The 17,493-nt window shown below is 37.1% G+C and overlaps 1 protein-coding gene across 5 annotated transcripts in view; it reads left to right on the top strand.

The window, feature by feature from the left end:
- DPY19L4 (dpy-19 like 4) overlaps positions 1-17,493 on the top strand; it is a 54,128-nt gene that overhangs the window by 429 nt on the left and 36,206 nt on the right. For 2 of the 5 annotated variants that reach the window (XM_053929727.2, XM_053929731.2), the window contains exons 2-4: positions 6,443-6,553; positions 13,815-13,939; positions 17,318-17,408. In XM_053929727.2, coding sequence (XP_053785702.1) covers positions 6,443-6,553; positions 13,815-13,939; positions 17,318-17,408 — 327 coding nt within the window. Of the gene's footprint in view, positions 1-102; positions 222-6,442; positions 6,554-13,814; positions 13,940-17,317; positions 17,409-17,493 lie in introns of those variants that run through there. The other 3 variants (XM_053929729.2, XM_053929728.2, XM_045181520.3) reach the window with 2 other exon arrangements.

Genomic DNA, 17,493 nt, shown 5'->3' with positions numbered 1-17,493 from the left:
TGGCAAGAAAGTTGGGAATCGGGTGGGAAAAGCAAAAGCTGGCGGGGGGAGTGGTTGAGAGCGGGGGCTGTGAGCAGCGAATGCATGGGGTGGGGGACATAGTTTTAGAGGGTGGAGGTTTAAGCGCTGAGTGCCTGTTTCTTAGTGATAGTTGTCTAACCAGATGCGCTTCATTCTGAGCGCGCTCTTCAGAGGGCTGTGGACACAGACGAAATCCCCGGGTGAGTGGACCCGCACGCGGAGGGTGCAAAAAGGGCAGCGATTTGGGATAAACATGGGAAGGTGAATTGGGAGGGGGTGAACTAGCAGAAACCGAAGAAGGCCAAGTTCACTTACAGGGTAGGAGGAGATGGCAAAAGTCGAAGGGCTGAGTAGTTGGGGATTAGGAGACCAGGTGTGCTTTGAGTGTGAAAGTGGGTGAGGTGGAGAAAGCTTTCCATGCCCCCGCAGGGCAAAGAATTAATTCTTTCAGCAGTGTTTACGCATACAAAATGATAGGCATGAGAGAAAAATGGGGCATTGGAAGAACTTAATGATAGCTATTATAGGGAGCATGCGTGGCATAATAACTTCATATCTGCACTCGTTTCAGGAACAGGTTTATATGATGGTGTCACTTGACTGAGCAATTTTCATTTTGGTGGAAAATATGACTTTTTACCCCATTGAGTGCAGTTTTGAATATGCTGTATTTAGATTGAAGCCTTATTGAACCAACAGTGCGAGGAGTGAAATAATCAGATGCATTGTCTGTCTTTCTTTTACATTCATGTGATATTCTGAAATTAAATTTGTTTCATATCCAAAAAAGTTTAGTGGAAAGCAATTTTTAAAAAGTTGATTGTAAGAAGAGTTTGCTGCTCTGTGACTGCTGTCTGGTCCCTATGCTCATAGTGGCTTCACATTTGCCTTCTCTCCCTTCAGTTTTCAGAGTGTTAAAACTGATCTAAATTTAAGACCCTCTGCCTAAAAGCACCTTCAAAAACAAAACTGTATGTGGTTGGTAAGGAAGAATGTAATTCCAGTTGTTGCCTTGGTTTTAACTTTGGTTGCAGTATATTATTTAAAACATTTTTTTTCCTTTTTCTGACTAATTGCAAATCTATGGAGGTAGGTTGATAAGCGAGCGTGTATGTTTCTGTGAATACTTCCATGCTTAAGTTAAAGCAGCGATTTTCAACCAATGTGCTGTGAGAATTTTTAAAATATATAATACCTGACTATTTAGTCGGGAGCACTGACCGCTTTTCTCTTAGAATGTCAAATTAAAAAATGACAACAGCCAATACAACGTTAGCTGTCCGGTGTGCGTGGCTCAAAATTATACTTAATTTTTTTTGTGAGATTGGCAAAAAATATATTTTTTGGTGTTGCAGAATTTTAGTAATTAGTTTATGTGTACCATGAGATGAAAAAGGTTGAAAATCTCTAAGTTAAAGCCTAAAAACATTAATACGGGATACTAAAAGTCTTTAATATTATATATCATATAAAGTAAGAATTGTTTTAGGACATTATAGTTATACCTAATTAAATAGATATGATGTAGAATCAGTTTAAAGAAACCATACCATTTTGTGAAGTTTACTTATGTGATGTAAAGTGAAAAATGATTTTTGGTTGTAGAATTACAGATATTTCAAAGCAATTAAGTACATCTTATATGAAACCTAATGGATTGCAATTTATTTAAAATATAGTTTTATTCAACACATTTTAAAATTACATAAATATTTGGGTCCCTACTATGGTAGGTGCAGGGATATAATGGTGAAGAATGAATAATTAAATTTGCAGCTATTATAATAATTCTAGTAATGATATTTATACCAAGCATGTCTGTGCACCAGGCATTCTGAATGTTTTACATTTATTTGATACTTTTTTTTCAAAACACATGTTATCTTGTATTCACTGTATTAAAATTAGATTAATTTTATTTGTCTCCATGTTCTCTAAATCCCTTTTTGCTTATTAACGTTCACTTGGATTCTCTTCATTGTCCCAGTTTTTCTCTGTAAATACTGTTTAGGAATCTTATCTCCCCCAAAAATGTCTTCCTTTTTTTTTTTTTTTTTTAAAGATTTTATTTATTTTTAGAGAGGGGAAGGGAGGGGGAGAGGGAAACATCAATGTGTGGTTGCCTCTTGTGGGCCCCCCACAGGGGACTTGGCCTGCAACCCAGGCACGTGCCCTAGACTGGGAATCAAACCTTTTGGTTCACAGGCCGGCACTCGGTCCACTGGGCTACACCAGCCAGGGCCAGAAATGTCTTCCCTGATGAGATAGAGGGTCAGGATGTATATGCTTCCTGAAAGAAATGGTGGAGCAAAGAAAGAAGGGACAACCTTGAATAGAGCAACTTCTCTTGGAAATTGCTGTGTATAAACTGGATAGGCATTTGCAAGCCTCTTTGTAGCCCTGCTGTCTCATGTGAAGATCACTGGACCAGAATTCTGGCAAGTTATTTTTGTGGCTATGTTGTCATTTTCATTTAGTTTGACTTTTTCTTTGCCATGCTAAAAATATAAAATAGTGAAGGGAAACTTGAATTCTATGCTAGAGCTTTTCTATTGGAATTAATAATCTAGTTTGTCCACTTTGTTAGCCTTTGTTCTCCACTTACAGAGTCTTGGCTTTGCTTATCAATAATTAAGTTATGAGGTCAATTTAAAGAAAACAAGGTGCAAGTGGCACTTAATCACATTTGTTACTTGGTGACAGGCAACGAAATAGTTTTAGGGACCAGGTTGAAGAGATTGGCTAAAATGAATGCCGTATATCCCAAGTTGTACTTTTTGTTCCTACAGCTTAATTTCATTGAAATTGGCATGTCTTTATAACAGTGCATGCATTTCATATGATAATGTTTTTGCCCTTGGAAAAGTTATTAAATAATATCCTAAAATGTATGGCATTTTAGAATATAGAAAATAAAGCATTATAAATCCTTTATAGTGTATTTATTTGTATGTTCTTTATTATTATAGATTCTTGAGATGACTGTTAAGATTTGTTTGTTTCACAAATTATTTTGGAAATTGAAAAATTTTGTATAAATTGTACTTTTACAAATAAAAATCCATTTATGTGCACAGCGAACACTTTATTAAAGTCCCTGTAATGTGATTTATTTTTAAATAATTTATTGAAAAAGGAAAATGATAGCTTTTTGTAAAGAACACTTTTTTACAGGAATACCCCCTTCCCAATTTATCTTTATGTTAAATGTGTGCTTTTAGGCTCTGTCTAATAAAAAAGACCTACCTAATACATTGGTCACATTCATTCGTGAACTACCTCAGTGTATTTGTTAACTTGATTTCTGGAATTATCCAATTAAATTTTTTAACTCTAATATTATCAATGTGTTTAACATGCACGTGTAACTACTAAGTAAACTTCTTGTGGGTTTTTTTTTCCCTTGTATGCTTACTAAATAAAATTAAAAATAATAACTTGCATCTGAAGACTTTATTTGGCTTTACATAAATCTTCATTCTTGTTGACCACTTCTAATTTTTGCTTTAACCCTTAAAAGGAGAAAATTAAAGAGGCATCATGAAGAACGAATATAATTTTCATTTTTTGACTCAGATTTGCATGCAAAAAAAGTCAAAATTCATAGTATGGCTTTTCTACTAATGTCATTTTCTAATGTATTCAGTGGCTTTGTTACTTAACGTGACTACACAATAAACAGTAATACAGAAATGGTTAAAAATTAGACCAGTCAATCCACAAAATATGCAGTATTTTTTTTCACTATACCAGCATTTAAAGACACTGTGGCAAACATAAATTTACTTTGACGCCATTTTAAAATACATTTATTTTATTCATTTTCTACAGTCAAGTTAAAGAACAGTCCATTTAATCAGCAACAGTAGCTGATACATTTCTCCTTTTTTTGACTCCTCTCTTTAGGTTCATATTTCATAGTCTAAAGTCATCACTGAACAGAAAGAAAAACTCCTTTATTTCTCTAAGAAGGAGATAAATTCTTGTGCCACCTTATAAACTTGATGGGACACTCTATAACTGCATAACAGCAAAGTCTACCCCGTAAGAGAATTCTAAGGAGGAAAAGTAGTTACATTGAATATTGTAAATTCCTGTTTAATTTGGGGTTTAGTTTACTGGCTTGAAGGTAGTTTTTGCATTATATTTTTTATATTGGATGTATAAAGGGTAGATAGTCTAATACTGGGAAATTTTCTGAGATTTCCCAAATATAGGGATATTTATAGGTTCATCCTATTTTCTCTTTCTAAAAAAAAATATTTATTTTTAGAGAGAGGGGAAGGGAGGGAGAAAGAGGGAGAGAAACATTGATCGGTTACCTTTTGTACATGCTCCATCCAGGGACTGAACCCACAACTCAACCCCGGCCATGTGCCCTGACAGAGAATTGAACTGGTGACCTTCCATTTTGTGATGAAATGAAGCCCAACCAACTGAGCCATACTGGTCAGGGTTCAGCCTACTTTCTGATACTTAAACCTATAAGGCTATTGAATGGTAATGATACCACAGCAGTGCAAAATTCTGCAGAACTTTCAGCATTATTTAAAAAGTGAAGCGTATGGTACTTGTCTTCCTCTGGTTTATTTTGCTTAGCATAATCTCCATGTCATCCATGCTGTTGCACAGGGTAAGAGTTCCTTTGTTAGAGCTGCGTAGTATCCTATTGTATAAGTGTACCACATCTTTTTTATCTACTCATCTATTGATGGGCGCTTGGGCTGTTTCCAGATCTTGGCTATTGTAAATAATGCTATAAACAGTGGTATATATATTCTTTCTGAATGATGTTTCAGGATTCTCAGGATATATTCCCAGAGGTGGGATTGCTGGGTCAAATGGCACTTTGATTTTTAGTTTTTTGACCAGTCTGCACTCCCACCAGCAGTGCACTAGGGTTCCGTTTTCTCCACATCCTTACCAGCACTTGTTTGTTGATTTATTGATGGTAGCCACTCTGGCAGGTGTGAGGTGATACCTCATTGTAGTTTTAATGTGCATCTCTCTGATGATTAGTGACATTGTTCATTTTTTTCATATGTCTATTGGCCATTTGTATGCCCTCTTTGGAGAAGTGTCTATTCAGGTTCTTTGCACATTTTTTTTTAATCCTCACATGAAGACATGCTTATTGATTTTAGGGACAGGGGAAGGGAGAGAGAGAGAGAAAAAAACACTGATGTGAGAGAGAAACATCAATGGGTTTTTCTTTTGTGCGTGCCCTCACTGGGGATGGAACCACAACCCAGGCATGTGCCCTGACTGGGAGTCCAACCCTCCACCTTTTGGTGTATAGGATGATGCTTTTAACAACTGAGCCACACCGGCCAAGGCACTTCACCCATTTTTAAATTGGGCTATTTGTCTTTCTGGTGTTGAGTTGTATGAACTTTTTTTTTGAATAGTTCATTTTTCAGTGTATTTTGTTCCATAACCATTTATCCCTCCCCTTTACCCTGTTCCATCTCTCCCCACCCCCACCCCTCACAATCACTGTACTATTGTCCATGGCCATGAGTTCTTATTCTTTTTTGCTTGATGCCTCCACCTCTCTACTCTCCCACCCCATGTAAGTTCTTTATATATTTTGGTAATTAACCCCTTATTAGACATATCATTGGTGAATATGTTCTCCCATACAGTGGGTTCTAATTTCATTTTGTTGATGGTTTCTTTCGCTGTGCATAGCTTTTTAGTTGGATGTGGTCCCATTTTAAAATTTTTTTCCTTTGTTTCCCTTGCCCTAGTATAATGTAGAATCTAACGAACAAAATAAACTGATAAAATAAAACCAGAAGCATGGATACACGGAACAGACTGACAAATTTCAGAGTGGAGGACGGTGGGGGGGGACTGGAAGACATTAGCCAGAGAACATATATGCACATATGCAGAGCCCATGGACAAAGACAACAATGTGGTGAAGGCCGGGGGTGGGAGCTGGGTGGAGGGGATCAAGGGGGGGGACACTAATAGTGTCAACAATAAAAAAATACAGTTATATGATGAATGCATTATATTTTTATTTAAATTGTTAATCCATGAATTATTCATGTAACTTGTAGGTAACTAGAATAATAAGCTAATTTATTATAGAACAGTTTGTTTTTCAATCATTATGGAAAAGGGTTTACTTATTTGGGGATCTTTTGAAATTAGTGTCATTTCAAGAGAAGAGTTAATTAGTTTATTGATAGGACTCTGAAAGCACGAGCTGGAGGCAGAACCTATGTTGTCTTATGGTTCATAGGAAAGATAGTTTTGTTTTGTGGTGAGTGCTCAAATAATTATGGAAAAAGTTATCTTTGGTACTAATAGGTCTTTGTGTGACTTTTCCCTTAGTATAATAAAAGTAAATCATTTGGGATACAGACAATAATGTGATACATGTTGCAATAACTTTTCAAATATTTTAAAGGACCAGCTACAGAACTGCGCCAAAGAAAAAAGCCAAAGTCTTCAGAAAATAAAGACTCTGCCAAAGAAGAGAAAATTGATGACACTCCAATTCCTGAAAGAGCTCCAAAATGTAAGTTAGATTGATTGGGTGGAGTTTTAGTGGTACTGCAAAAATACAGTTACGCTGGGTAATATATTTTATATTATCATTTTAAATGTATAAACATGTTTTCTAATTAAGATCTGGCGATACCAGTCAACTTTCATTGGGTTTTACTGTAGAACAACCTCTAAATCTCACTCATTTACAACAGACATTTATTTCTGACTAATATTACATGTGTGGCTGCAGGTAGGCTGATGGAGCTTTATGTGTCACAAAGGAACAGCCCCTGTACAGGACATATGTTTCTTGTGGCCAAGGAAAAGAGCAGGAGAGCAGGCAGAGTCATGCAGTGCCTCTTTTTTAATTAAGTGTTTTTTAAAATTTTTATTTATTTATTTACTTATTTAAAACTATTTCTTTTTAGAGGAGAAGGGAAGGAGGGAGAGAAACATCAGTGTGTGGTTGCCTCTCGTGCGCCCCCTACTGGGGACCTGGCCCACAACACAGGCACGTGCCCTGACTGGGAATCGAACCAGAGACTCTTTGGTTTGCAGAACAGCACTCAATCCACTGAGCCACATCAGCCAGGGCGAGTGTTTTTCTTTTAATGAAAGTGTGTTTTAAATATACTAGACAGTCTTGACATTTTTTTTTCAACTTAAAAAAAGTTTTTATTGATGTTATAGAGAGAGGAAGGGGGAGAGAGAGAAACAGAGAGAGAGAGAGAGAGAAACAACTTGTTCCACACTCATGCATGCACTCATTGGTTGATTCGTGCATGTGCCTTGACCAAGGATTGAACCAGTCACCTTGACACATTGAGATAATGCCCCAACCAACTGAGCTAATCGGCCAGGGCCATGCAGTACCTCTTAAAGTTTCTGCTGAATGGGCACACTGACACTTGTATTCATATTTAATTGGTCCGAGCAAGTCACATAATCAGTCCAGAAAATGGAATGGAGAAGTATACTCTGACTATAGGGAAGCAGTGCAAGTCACTAGGTAGTGGGCAGGGATGAGGAATCCTTTTATAGGAAAGGACAAGTAGTTTGGGATAATAGCAGTCTACCATATTCTGTATTTTTGGTTGTAAATGTTTTCTTCTCTCTCTAAGACAAAGAAGATTTGCCACCCCCACCCCCACCCCAAGGAAGACACTTATCCAGTCGTAATATCAGTCTTGAAGCCCAAGGTCTTCTTATCTGTATCAGGATTTGTGATGACTCCCTCTGATCCAGAGACCTATTAAAGTAACAAGTTATCTGTTTTGTGTCATGGGTCCCCACGATCACCTCCATGTTCCGAGATTACTTGAAGGAGTCAGAGGTGTCAGAATAGAGTCATTCATATCTATGATTATTACCACAGCTGTGATTTCTTACAGTGAACAAATACAAAATGAATCAGCAAGAGTAAAGGTTTACGTGCTTAAGTCTGCAAGAAACTAAGCACAAGCTTCCAAGACTCCTCTCCAAATGGAGACACACAGCACATGTTTAATTCTTTCAGCTTTTCAAACTTTCATGGTGGTGGTTTTGTCTACCAGGGAAGCTCATTAGTGACTCCGCTCAAGGATTTCATTGGCAGCTGGTCATTTACCTTCTGTCTACTAATATACCAAAATTCTAGCTTCCCAGAAGAAAAACAGTAGCATGAACCACATTGTTTGTACAAACAAGTTAGGCAGAGTAAACCACTCATCAGTTAGAGAATGGTGGGAATCCTCCTGAAATTCAAGTTGCCTGGTGCCAACCAACAGCCTACCTTGCAAGCAGGCCTTTCTTTTCTTTCTTTTTTTTAAGTTATGATGATCTCTTTAATTAGAAAATTTTCTCTGTTTTCTTTTTAATCCTCACCCAAATATATGTTTATTGATTTTAGAGAGACGAGAGAGAGAAATATTGATCGGTTGCCTCCTATGCATGCCCCAACCAGGGATCAAACCTGCAATATGTGCCCTGGTCAGGGATCGAACCTGCAGCCTCTTGGTGTACAGGACAATGCTCCAACCAACTGAGCCATCCAGCCTGGGCAAGAAGGCCTTCCTTAGCAAAGCAGTGGCAGGCCTGCTATGTTCATTCGTTACTGCCCACACCCCCTTTCCCATTACACTTTGTTGAACAGAGACCAGATAACCAAAATCCTTTCATTCCGAAGAGGAAGAGTAGAGCACACATCTGCCACTGGTCCACAGCAATTCTGAAATCCTGTGAGGTAAATATGAGGTCTCCTTACTGTGAGGTAGGGAATGTTTCTTGATTAGGCCCCAATTGTTTTCCTTGGGAGTAGCTTCCCAGTTTATTGTTCTCTGTGGCTCCACTCTCTAGAGGTTCTTCCTTTCCCATTATCCTCCTGAACTGTATGTATCTGAAGATGGCTTTGGAGAATACACCGTCATTAGGAGTTGAGCTTTCTCAACTTCCTTCCTGCCCATACAGGCCTATTTGTATATATTTTCTCAAATAAGATAAAGGCAATAGGTCATCTACAGATTTAATTCAGGGGCTAGCAGGGAGAAAAACTTTTTGGAAGCTGGAAAAATAATAATCCATATTATGCATTGACAAAACATTTTATAAAACTTTCCTGTAAATAGTTGTCTTAATACTAACTTTTTAATTATTTCAGGTAACAATATGGCAAGATAGAATGTTATTAGAGTCTTGGTTATCAGCTGCATTTGATCACAGGAAAGAGAGGAATTTAGAATAGACTTGACTTATTTGCAAGCAGGAATGAAAAGGAAAATTAGAATTCAAAATTTTGGGGACTCGTAGTGTTGAAGTTAGAACTGTATGTCTTTTTCAACCAGTAAAAATATAAAACTGAGAAGTACTTTGAGTAGCAAAGGCTGTGTAAGATGAATGACCAGTGCAATGACCAGATCAAGGGCATGGCTTTCACACAGTTTATTCAAGAGTATGAATGGTTGAGGTAGTTTCTAATAAGCTGGGTAAAGCACTCAGGGTAAAAGAACAAAGGGTGTGGTCCCACAGAAGCTTGATAAACTCAGAATACATGTAGTTATGTCCTTGAGAGAGGCACATGCAGAAAAAATTGTGGGTGTAGTTATTGGAATATGAAGTTGACTGGGGTCAAATAAGTAAAAAGCCAACAGAATTGTTCTTTGCAAAAATGAGTAATTTAATTTTTTAAAATTAAGCTATAATTGATATACAATAAAATGCGCAGAATCTTAGGTGCTTAATTAAATATATGAGCTTTAACACTTGAATAGAGCTGAAAAAAGGTACAGAATATTTCTATTATCCCAGAAAGTTCCTTTGTATCTTTTTCCAGTAGGTTTCCTCTCTAACCCCCAAGGCAAGCACTCTTCTGATTTTTTTCAATATTGATTAGCTTTGCATGTTTACAATTTCATATAAATGGAATCATATGACACATAGAATTTTGTGTCTGGATTCTTTCACTTATCTTAATATGTTAACCTGTGTAATGATTTTGAGATTCATTCATGTTGCTATAAGTGCCTATCCCTTCTCTTTTTCTTGAACATTTGAGTAGTTTCCAGTACTTACCTATTATGAAAAACACTGCCATGAGCGTATAGTCTTTTTGTGGGCATCTGTTTTTATGTCTCTTTCAGGGGTGTCAAACATTTTGGTGTCTCTGGGCCACACTGGAAGAAGAGTTGTCTTTGACCACACATTAAATACACAAACATTAATGAAAACTGATGAGCAAAAAAAAAGGTTTTAAGTAAATTTACAATTTTGTGTTGGGCCACATTCATACCCATCCTGGGCTGTATGTGGCCCACAGGCCACGGGTTGGACACACCTGCAAGTTAGGTAAACACCTGGGAGAATTGTCAGCTGAGGTTTTGAGAGACATATACCGTCAAAAGAACTGCCAGCCTAGATGAAAAAAGACACAGCTCTTCAGGTCTTAAAATGATGTATAAGTCCCTGACTTTCTTCATGCAGGAAACAGGCTCTTAGGGGAGTATCTTTCTTGAGAAGGAGTGAATGTTGCCTTTGGGAGGGAAGTGAGTATCTGTGATTAATGAGGCTGACCCTGGTGGTATTGCTCCCAGAAATTTGCTCCTTTCCCTAAAAGTGACTTACACATTCCTTCCCATTGCCATGTGATTTGCAATGTCTCTCTGAAGCAGAAAATATTTTCCCACCCCATTGTCACGCTTATCAATGAGACTTGTCTGCCCCAAAAGAATGTGAAGGGAAGTGGCAGTACACTGCTCTGGCCAGAAACTGTAAGAGGCGTTGTGTGCTTCTGCCAGGTCTCCTCTTTTCCCCGTCATGGGAACAACACGTCCCAAATAAGGATTAAGCCCCGTTTGGAACTCTGAAGAAGTTACAAGTAGAAGAGGCACAACAAATTTGAAGTCTTGGAATTGGGTGGAAAGTTACGGCTGACCTGAAACCCATAAGCAACGAGAGTGAGAAAGAAACCTTTGTTCTGTAAGCCACTGATAGTTTAGGGTCACTTTTTTTTTTTTTTTTTTTAATCACAGTAAAGCTTGACTAATAGAGTGGTCATTTAAAACATTTGGAAATACACAGGATAAGAAAGAATACTAAATAATCCAGATATAACTACTATGCAATAGTATTTTAACTGTGCCTACAAAAATGTATTTACGGTAGAAAATGTGGAAAATAGAGAAAAGTATAATAAAAAATATATGAATAACATGTATAAAGGACCCATGGACATGGACAACAGGTGGGGATTGACCGTGGGAGCAGGGGGCGGGTAGGGCAGGGGAGAACAATGGGGGAAAAATTGAGACAACTGTAATTGGACAATAAAATTTTAAAAAATAAATGAATGAATAATTCTAATAGATATAACTACTCTTAAAATTTTGACAAGAATTGTATTTTTTCAATGTACTTTCACTTTTTGTAAAATTGAATCCTACATACCTTTTCTTAACATGTCATTAGCTTTTTCTTGTACTTTGAATATTACTTAACTGTGCCCTATATTATTGATATTGATATTTATGTAATTTTTTTTTCTTTTTTTTGAGCGTGATCAGTATTTTACAAATGAAATTACTAGAATACATAGAAATTAACTGGTTAGCTGGGGTGGGGTGGAGGGATGGGGAGAAAAGGCATACAACTGTAATTGAATAACAATAAAAATTAAAAAAAATTGGTTAGGATAGTTTATGAATAATGTAACTTAACTAGAAGTTAGATTGTTTACTTTTCAATTTTCCAATTAAAATGTTAATTTTTAAGGCAATAATTTGCAGGGCCCAGAGCTCTTTATTTTCTCTAAAATATACACCATATGTCAAACAAACTTGATTCCATGTTTTACTCGTTCCAAAAGCTTTCAGAAACCAAATATTTAGTATTAACATGAGGCGTTTATATAGAGATGCTCCTCAACTTACAATGAGGTAATATCGCATAAGCCCATCTTAAGGTGAAAACATCGTAACTAGAAAATGCATTTGATACTACACTGGAGAGCATCGGTTGTTTGCCCTCATGAGCATGTGCCTGACGAGGAGCTGAGGCCTCTGCTGCTGCCCAGCATTGCGAGGGAGTATCACACCACGTATCTCTAGCCCTGGACAACATCCGATTCAAAATTTACAGTGTGGTTTCTACTGACTGCATATCACTTTTGCACCATTATAAAGTCAAATTGTAAGTAGAAACATTGTAAGTCAGGGAGGGTCTGTATAAGATTTGGTTGAATATAATTTTTCTAATTGCACTTGATAATTAGGATTAGGTTGCTATGTGTGAGACTTAATGGGAAAAAAAAAATGTTTAGAAACTTTGAAGAACTTTTGCTAAACTCGCACCATTAGTATGTTTTCTTATTGTTTTTTACTGAGCTCTTACTATCTGCCAGGCCAGATACTTTGCACATGCTATTGGAAACAGTAATTTTAAAACAATTTTATGCCCTGGTTGGTGTAGCTCAGTGGATTGAGTGCAGGCTGCGAACCAGAGTCACCGGTTCAATTCCCAGTCTAGGGCACGTGCCTGAGTTGAGGGTCAGGTCCCCATTGGGGGCCATGTGAGAGGCAACCACACACTGATGTTTCTCTCCCTCTCTTTCTCCCTCCCTTCCTCTCTCTCTCTAAAAATAAATAATAAATAAAATCTAAAACCACAAATTATTTAAAAAATAAATAAAACAGTTGTATATACCAATACTAATATTTTATGTATGGGGTAGTATTTTTCAAGCATTTTGAATATAATTCACAATAATTTCGTAGTACCTAACTGGTCTTTAATGTCTCTAGTATACTACGCAAACCAACATTTATGAAATCATGTCTTAAAAATAGCTAAGATTTTAGTTTAGCTAAACTAGTAAGTCAACAAGTTGATTTTTTATAAACTTTCAGTGATTCAGTAACAGAACACCGGGCTTTGGGACCTTCAACCTGTGTTTATACTCAATAGCTGTAGCAGGACCAAATCCTCCTGTGTATAAAATACCGACTGTTTTTTGTCATTTAATCAAGAATTTGTTACATGCACACAATAGTTGTGTCTGATGTTTTAAACACATAATCATCAAAAATCACTGAATTGTATATTTTAAATGGCTGTAGTTTATAGTATGTAAATTATTCCTTAATAAGGAAAAAATTCCTTGATAAGGAAAAAATATCAGTAGTAATTCTGAATGAACCTATTTTTCTTTGGAAAAAGAGGTAGTATATTCCACTTACTCCTTTTTTAAATTAATAGACTTTAATTTTAAAAATATGTTCAGTTTATAGAAGAAATGAGCAGATAATACGGAGTCCCCATGTTACCACCCCCACCATACACATAGAGTTTTTCTTATTATTATTTAATATTAGTATGGTACGTTTGTTACAATTAATGAACCAATATTGATACATTATTTTAAACCAAATGCCGTATTTTATTCAGATTTCTTTAGCTTTAACCTCATGTCTTTTTCCTGGTCCAGGGTCTCATTCAGGACACCACGTAACATTCAGTTGGCATGTCTCCTTAGACTCCTCTTGGCTGTGACAGCTTCTCAGGCTCTCCCGGTGCTGGAGGACCTTGACAGTTCTGAGGGGTGCTGGCCAGGTGCATGGCAGAGGCCCCCTACTGGAATTTGTCTGCTGTTTTCCCCAGGATTAGACTCAGGCGATGGGCTCGCAGGGGGAAGACCACAGAGTTAGAATGCCATTTCACCATGTCATATCCAGGCTACATACTGCCTTTTGATTACTTTTTCTTTCTTAATAGAAGATTGTAAATATCATCTACATCTGATTACTTTTAATATGCTTTTTCAGATGTATTATTTCATCGCTTTGCCAAGATTTTCATTGGCTGTCTTGCTGCAGTTACTAGTGGTATGATGTATGCTCTCTATTTGTCAGCATACCATGAGCGGAAATTCTGGTTTTCCAACAGGCAGGTAAGAAGAAAGCCTTTTGAGCATATGAGAGTTGTTTTAGTATTTAATATTAATTTAAATAATGTGCCTTCCAGGGAGCCAAATGCTATGTGTGATAAGTGTGACAAGTGCTTTCTCATTTACAGCCATTAGAAACACAATGGTATAAAAGCCATTTGAGAACACTCACAGTATGAACTTGGAGAATTTTAGTGGGATATATTTTAAGGCCGTAGAGTAGCAACTGTGAGGGTGCTTTCTTTTGTGCAATTAATTTATCAGGGACTTTTGGTGACAGCAAAATGATACAGAGTTTAGTCAGCTTTTTAGTTTTCAGAAACAGTCTGAAGATTTCAACATCAAAATATACATGGTCCGACACAAATAACGCCCGTTTTTTATTACAAAATCATAAGCGTGTAATGCTGTAACATAACAACATCACACTCAAGCACATCATATGACACTTTAGGTGAAATGTTCAAATTGCTGTCCATCTCGTGTGAGACGTTCATGTACCCTACCAGCCACACTCAATGGCGCTACTTCTGCTGGACCCTGTATTTTTAGATTACATGATTAGAATGTTTTTTGGGGGGATGGGGTGGGGACGATTAACAAGCATGATGTTAAAGTTATTAAAGTGTTACCTTGACCTGACCTAGTAGCTCAGTTGGTTAGAGTGCCATCCCCATACACCAAGGTTGCGGGTTTCATCAGGGCACACACAAAACCCAACTAATGAATGCATAAGTAAGTGGAACAACAAATTGATGTCTCTCTCTCTCTCTCTTTCCTTCTCTTCCTCCCTCTTTCTAAAGTCAATAAAAATTTACAAAAAAAGATGTTGCTTCATGTTAATATGTTTAATATTTGGTTTTAAATTGTGTATATTCCACACAGACTCTTCAGTAACTATAATTCATAATTCATTTGGCCTTTGATAAGTTTGTTTTCAGCTTACCTTCATAATCATATATATCTGTATTATACAAAGTTCATGGCCTTACCACTTGACGCTAAAGGGTTTTGCTTTCTTATTTTAGCCATTCTTATTTTTGAGCGAGTAATCAAGCTGACTAGTGTTTTTAAGCCATTGATTTACCTAGTACAACCAAAACATTTAACTGAAAAATTACCTGTATTGGACAAAAGCTATTATTGAATACTATAGCATATCCTATTTCCTTGAAAATGTTATACAGAGTAACTATTAGTAGTTCTCAGTACTGAATGTACAATAAAATCATCTGGGAGCTTTCAAAAAATAATCACCTCACAGCACCTCACAGATTTGTAAGTGGAGGTGAGGAGGCAGGGAGTGTTTGGGATCAGTATGGAACAAAATATTTCTAAGAAATTCTGTGTGTAGGCAACATGAGGTTTGAAACAACTAGAGGTTTGAAACTATAGAGGGAGATGCAAGTCACTCTCGAGTTGGCCCACCTCCACTCGGACACGTACTTTTTGCTTCTTTCACAGCTGTGCCTGTGCCTTGGCCTCTTTCTTTTTCTCTCCCTGAATGAAACTTGCTTTATTCTCAGGCACACACATACACACACTAAAGAAAGAAAGGAAAGGGAGGGGAGGGGAAGAAAAAAAGGAAAGGAAAGGAAAGGAAAGGAAAGGGAAAGGAAAGGAAAGGAAAGGAAAAAAAAGAAAAATATAGAGGGCATTCACCAAGAACCTTGTTTTCAAAGCATTGTGTATGAGCCAGGAGCATTGGCATTATCTGGGAGCTTTTTCAGAATTGCAGAGTCTCAGCCCTGCTCAGTGATCAGAATTTACATTTTAATAAGATGTCTAGGAGTTTCATATGCACATTAAGTTTGAGGAACACCAATTAAGAGTTTACATCTTTGAGATCTTAGAAACATCTGTTTCCATTCATAAATCATTTTAAGGAAATTTATTTAGATTAATATGGTCTAAATGAGAAAAAAATGTTCACTGGTCACGGTGCATAATATACTGGAACTCTGAAAAGTCTTCCAAAGAAACCCACTTAACTTTGTTTAATTAGCCTATCATACAGTTTATCCAGCTACAGAACTCTTTTTAGGTAACATCCATTTATATCTTAGGAAGTTCTGTTGATCAAACTTTGGGAAACTTCTGTTATAGCTTTTGTTTTGTATTAATTTATAAATATTATACATGAAAATAAATTTTATTCCATCCTCCTAACCCCTACCTCTCTCCACTTTGGCAACCATCCTCTTGTTCTCTGTGGGTCTGTTTCTGTCTTGTTCTATCATTTATTTTTTTTGATTCCACATATGAGCTAAATCATACAGTATTTGTCTTTCTCTTTCTGACCTATTTCACTTGGCACGGTACTCTAGGTCCATTCATGTCGACCTGAATTAGAAGTGGCCTCTGTGTAGGCTGTGCGTGCCACACTAGTTTGGCAGGCCGGTAGGAATCGAGCGGTGCTTACCATGGATGTCCAGGGCAGTGTCCTATGGAGCAGGAGCAGGTCCATTTGTCTGAGACCACAGTGGGTTCTGATGATGTGTGGGGAAAAGCGACCTAGCAGACAGGCCGCAGCACCTGGCTAGAGCACCCGCCCAGTCTGTGGAGGTGGAGGGGGACATAAACAATGGCGCTCCTGGCACCTAAGGTTTCCTGGCCTTCTCCTTATATCTCTTTCTCTTGTGCAGAAGCTGTCCATTCAGTCCTCAGTCGTCTCACAGGAATAATTGCTGTCTGTATATACATATATGTTAAGAGTTTGCTTGTGGAAGGGGGCAAGTTCAGTGTCCTATGCCCCTGCCATCTTGGACCTCTCTAGAAGATTACAGATTTATGAAACCCAGATTCAGCAGGAAAGCACAAGGTTTCCTAATGTTTTTGACTACCCACATTCTTGGTTCTGTATAGCCTAATTTTCTGGATTTTCAGATTTCTGTTTCTGGAAGGTCATTTGAAAAGTACTGATTAAGTATTGGCTGCTGTTGAGAAGTACTAATTAACGGCTTGCTGGTCTGGATACATAGGGAAATGGAACAGCAATAGAAAATGCTACTTTCTTCTTAAACATATCTTTTTATTATGGACTTCTAACACCTCAACCATTATTTTTTATTTTCTGCCTTATTATTTTTGCTGTCCTTAGGGCATTTCTTTTGATTTCCTTCTAGGTTTTCCTTGTATATAATAGGTAAATGCTTAATGAGTTACAAATCATTTTAAACCTTAGATGTTTTATTGATTGCCAGATTATTAAAAAGTTGAACCTCATTAATATGGCCACTAGTAAATAAAGGAAAATTCAAACACATCTTTGAATAAAGGGGTAAATAAATAGCATTAGTTCAGATGATGGGAGAGAAGAAGGAAGATGGCAGTTGAAATTTATGACACCGGTATTTCAATAATTATTATATTTTCTTTTAGGAACTTGAACGGGAAATCACATTCCAGGGTGACAGTGGCATTTATTACTCTTATTATAAAGATATGTTAAAGGCGCCTTCATTTGAAAGAGGTATGATAACTACATTTGGATTTTTAATAACAATATTTTTCTAAAACGGAACATTGGCCCTGATTGATGTGGCCCAGCTGATGTG

This window comes from Desmodus rotundus, chromosome 8 (genome assembly GCF_022682495.2).
Source record: "Desmodus rotundus isolate HL8 chromosome 8, HLdesRot8A.1, whole genome shotgun sequence".
Taxonomy (NCBI): domain Eukaryota; kingdom Metazoa; phylum Chordata; class Mammalia; order Chiroptera; family Phyllostomidae; genus Desmodus; species Desmodus rotundus.
The sequence above is the reverse complement of the archived record's forward strand: the minus strand, read 5'-3'. Positions and strand labels throughout refer to the sequence as shown.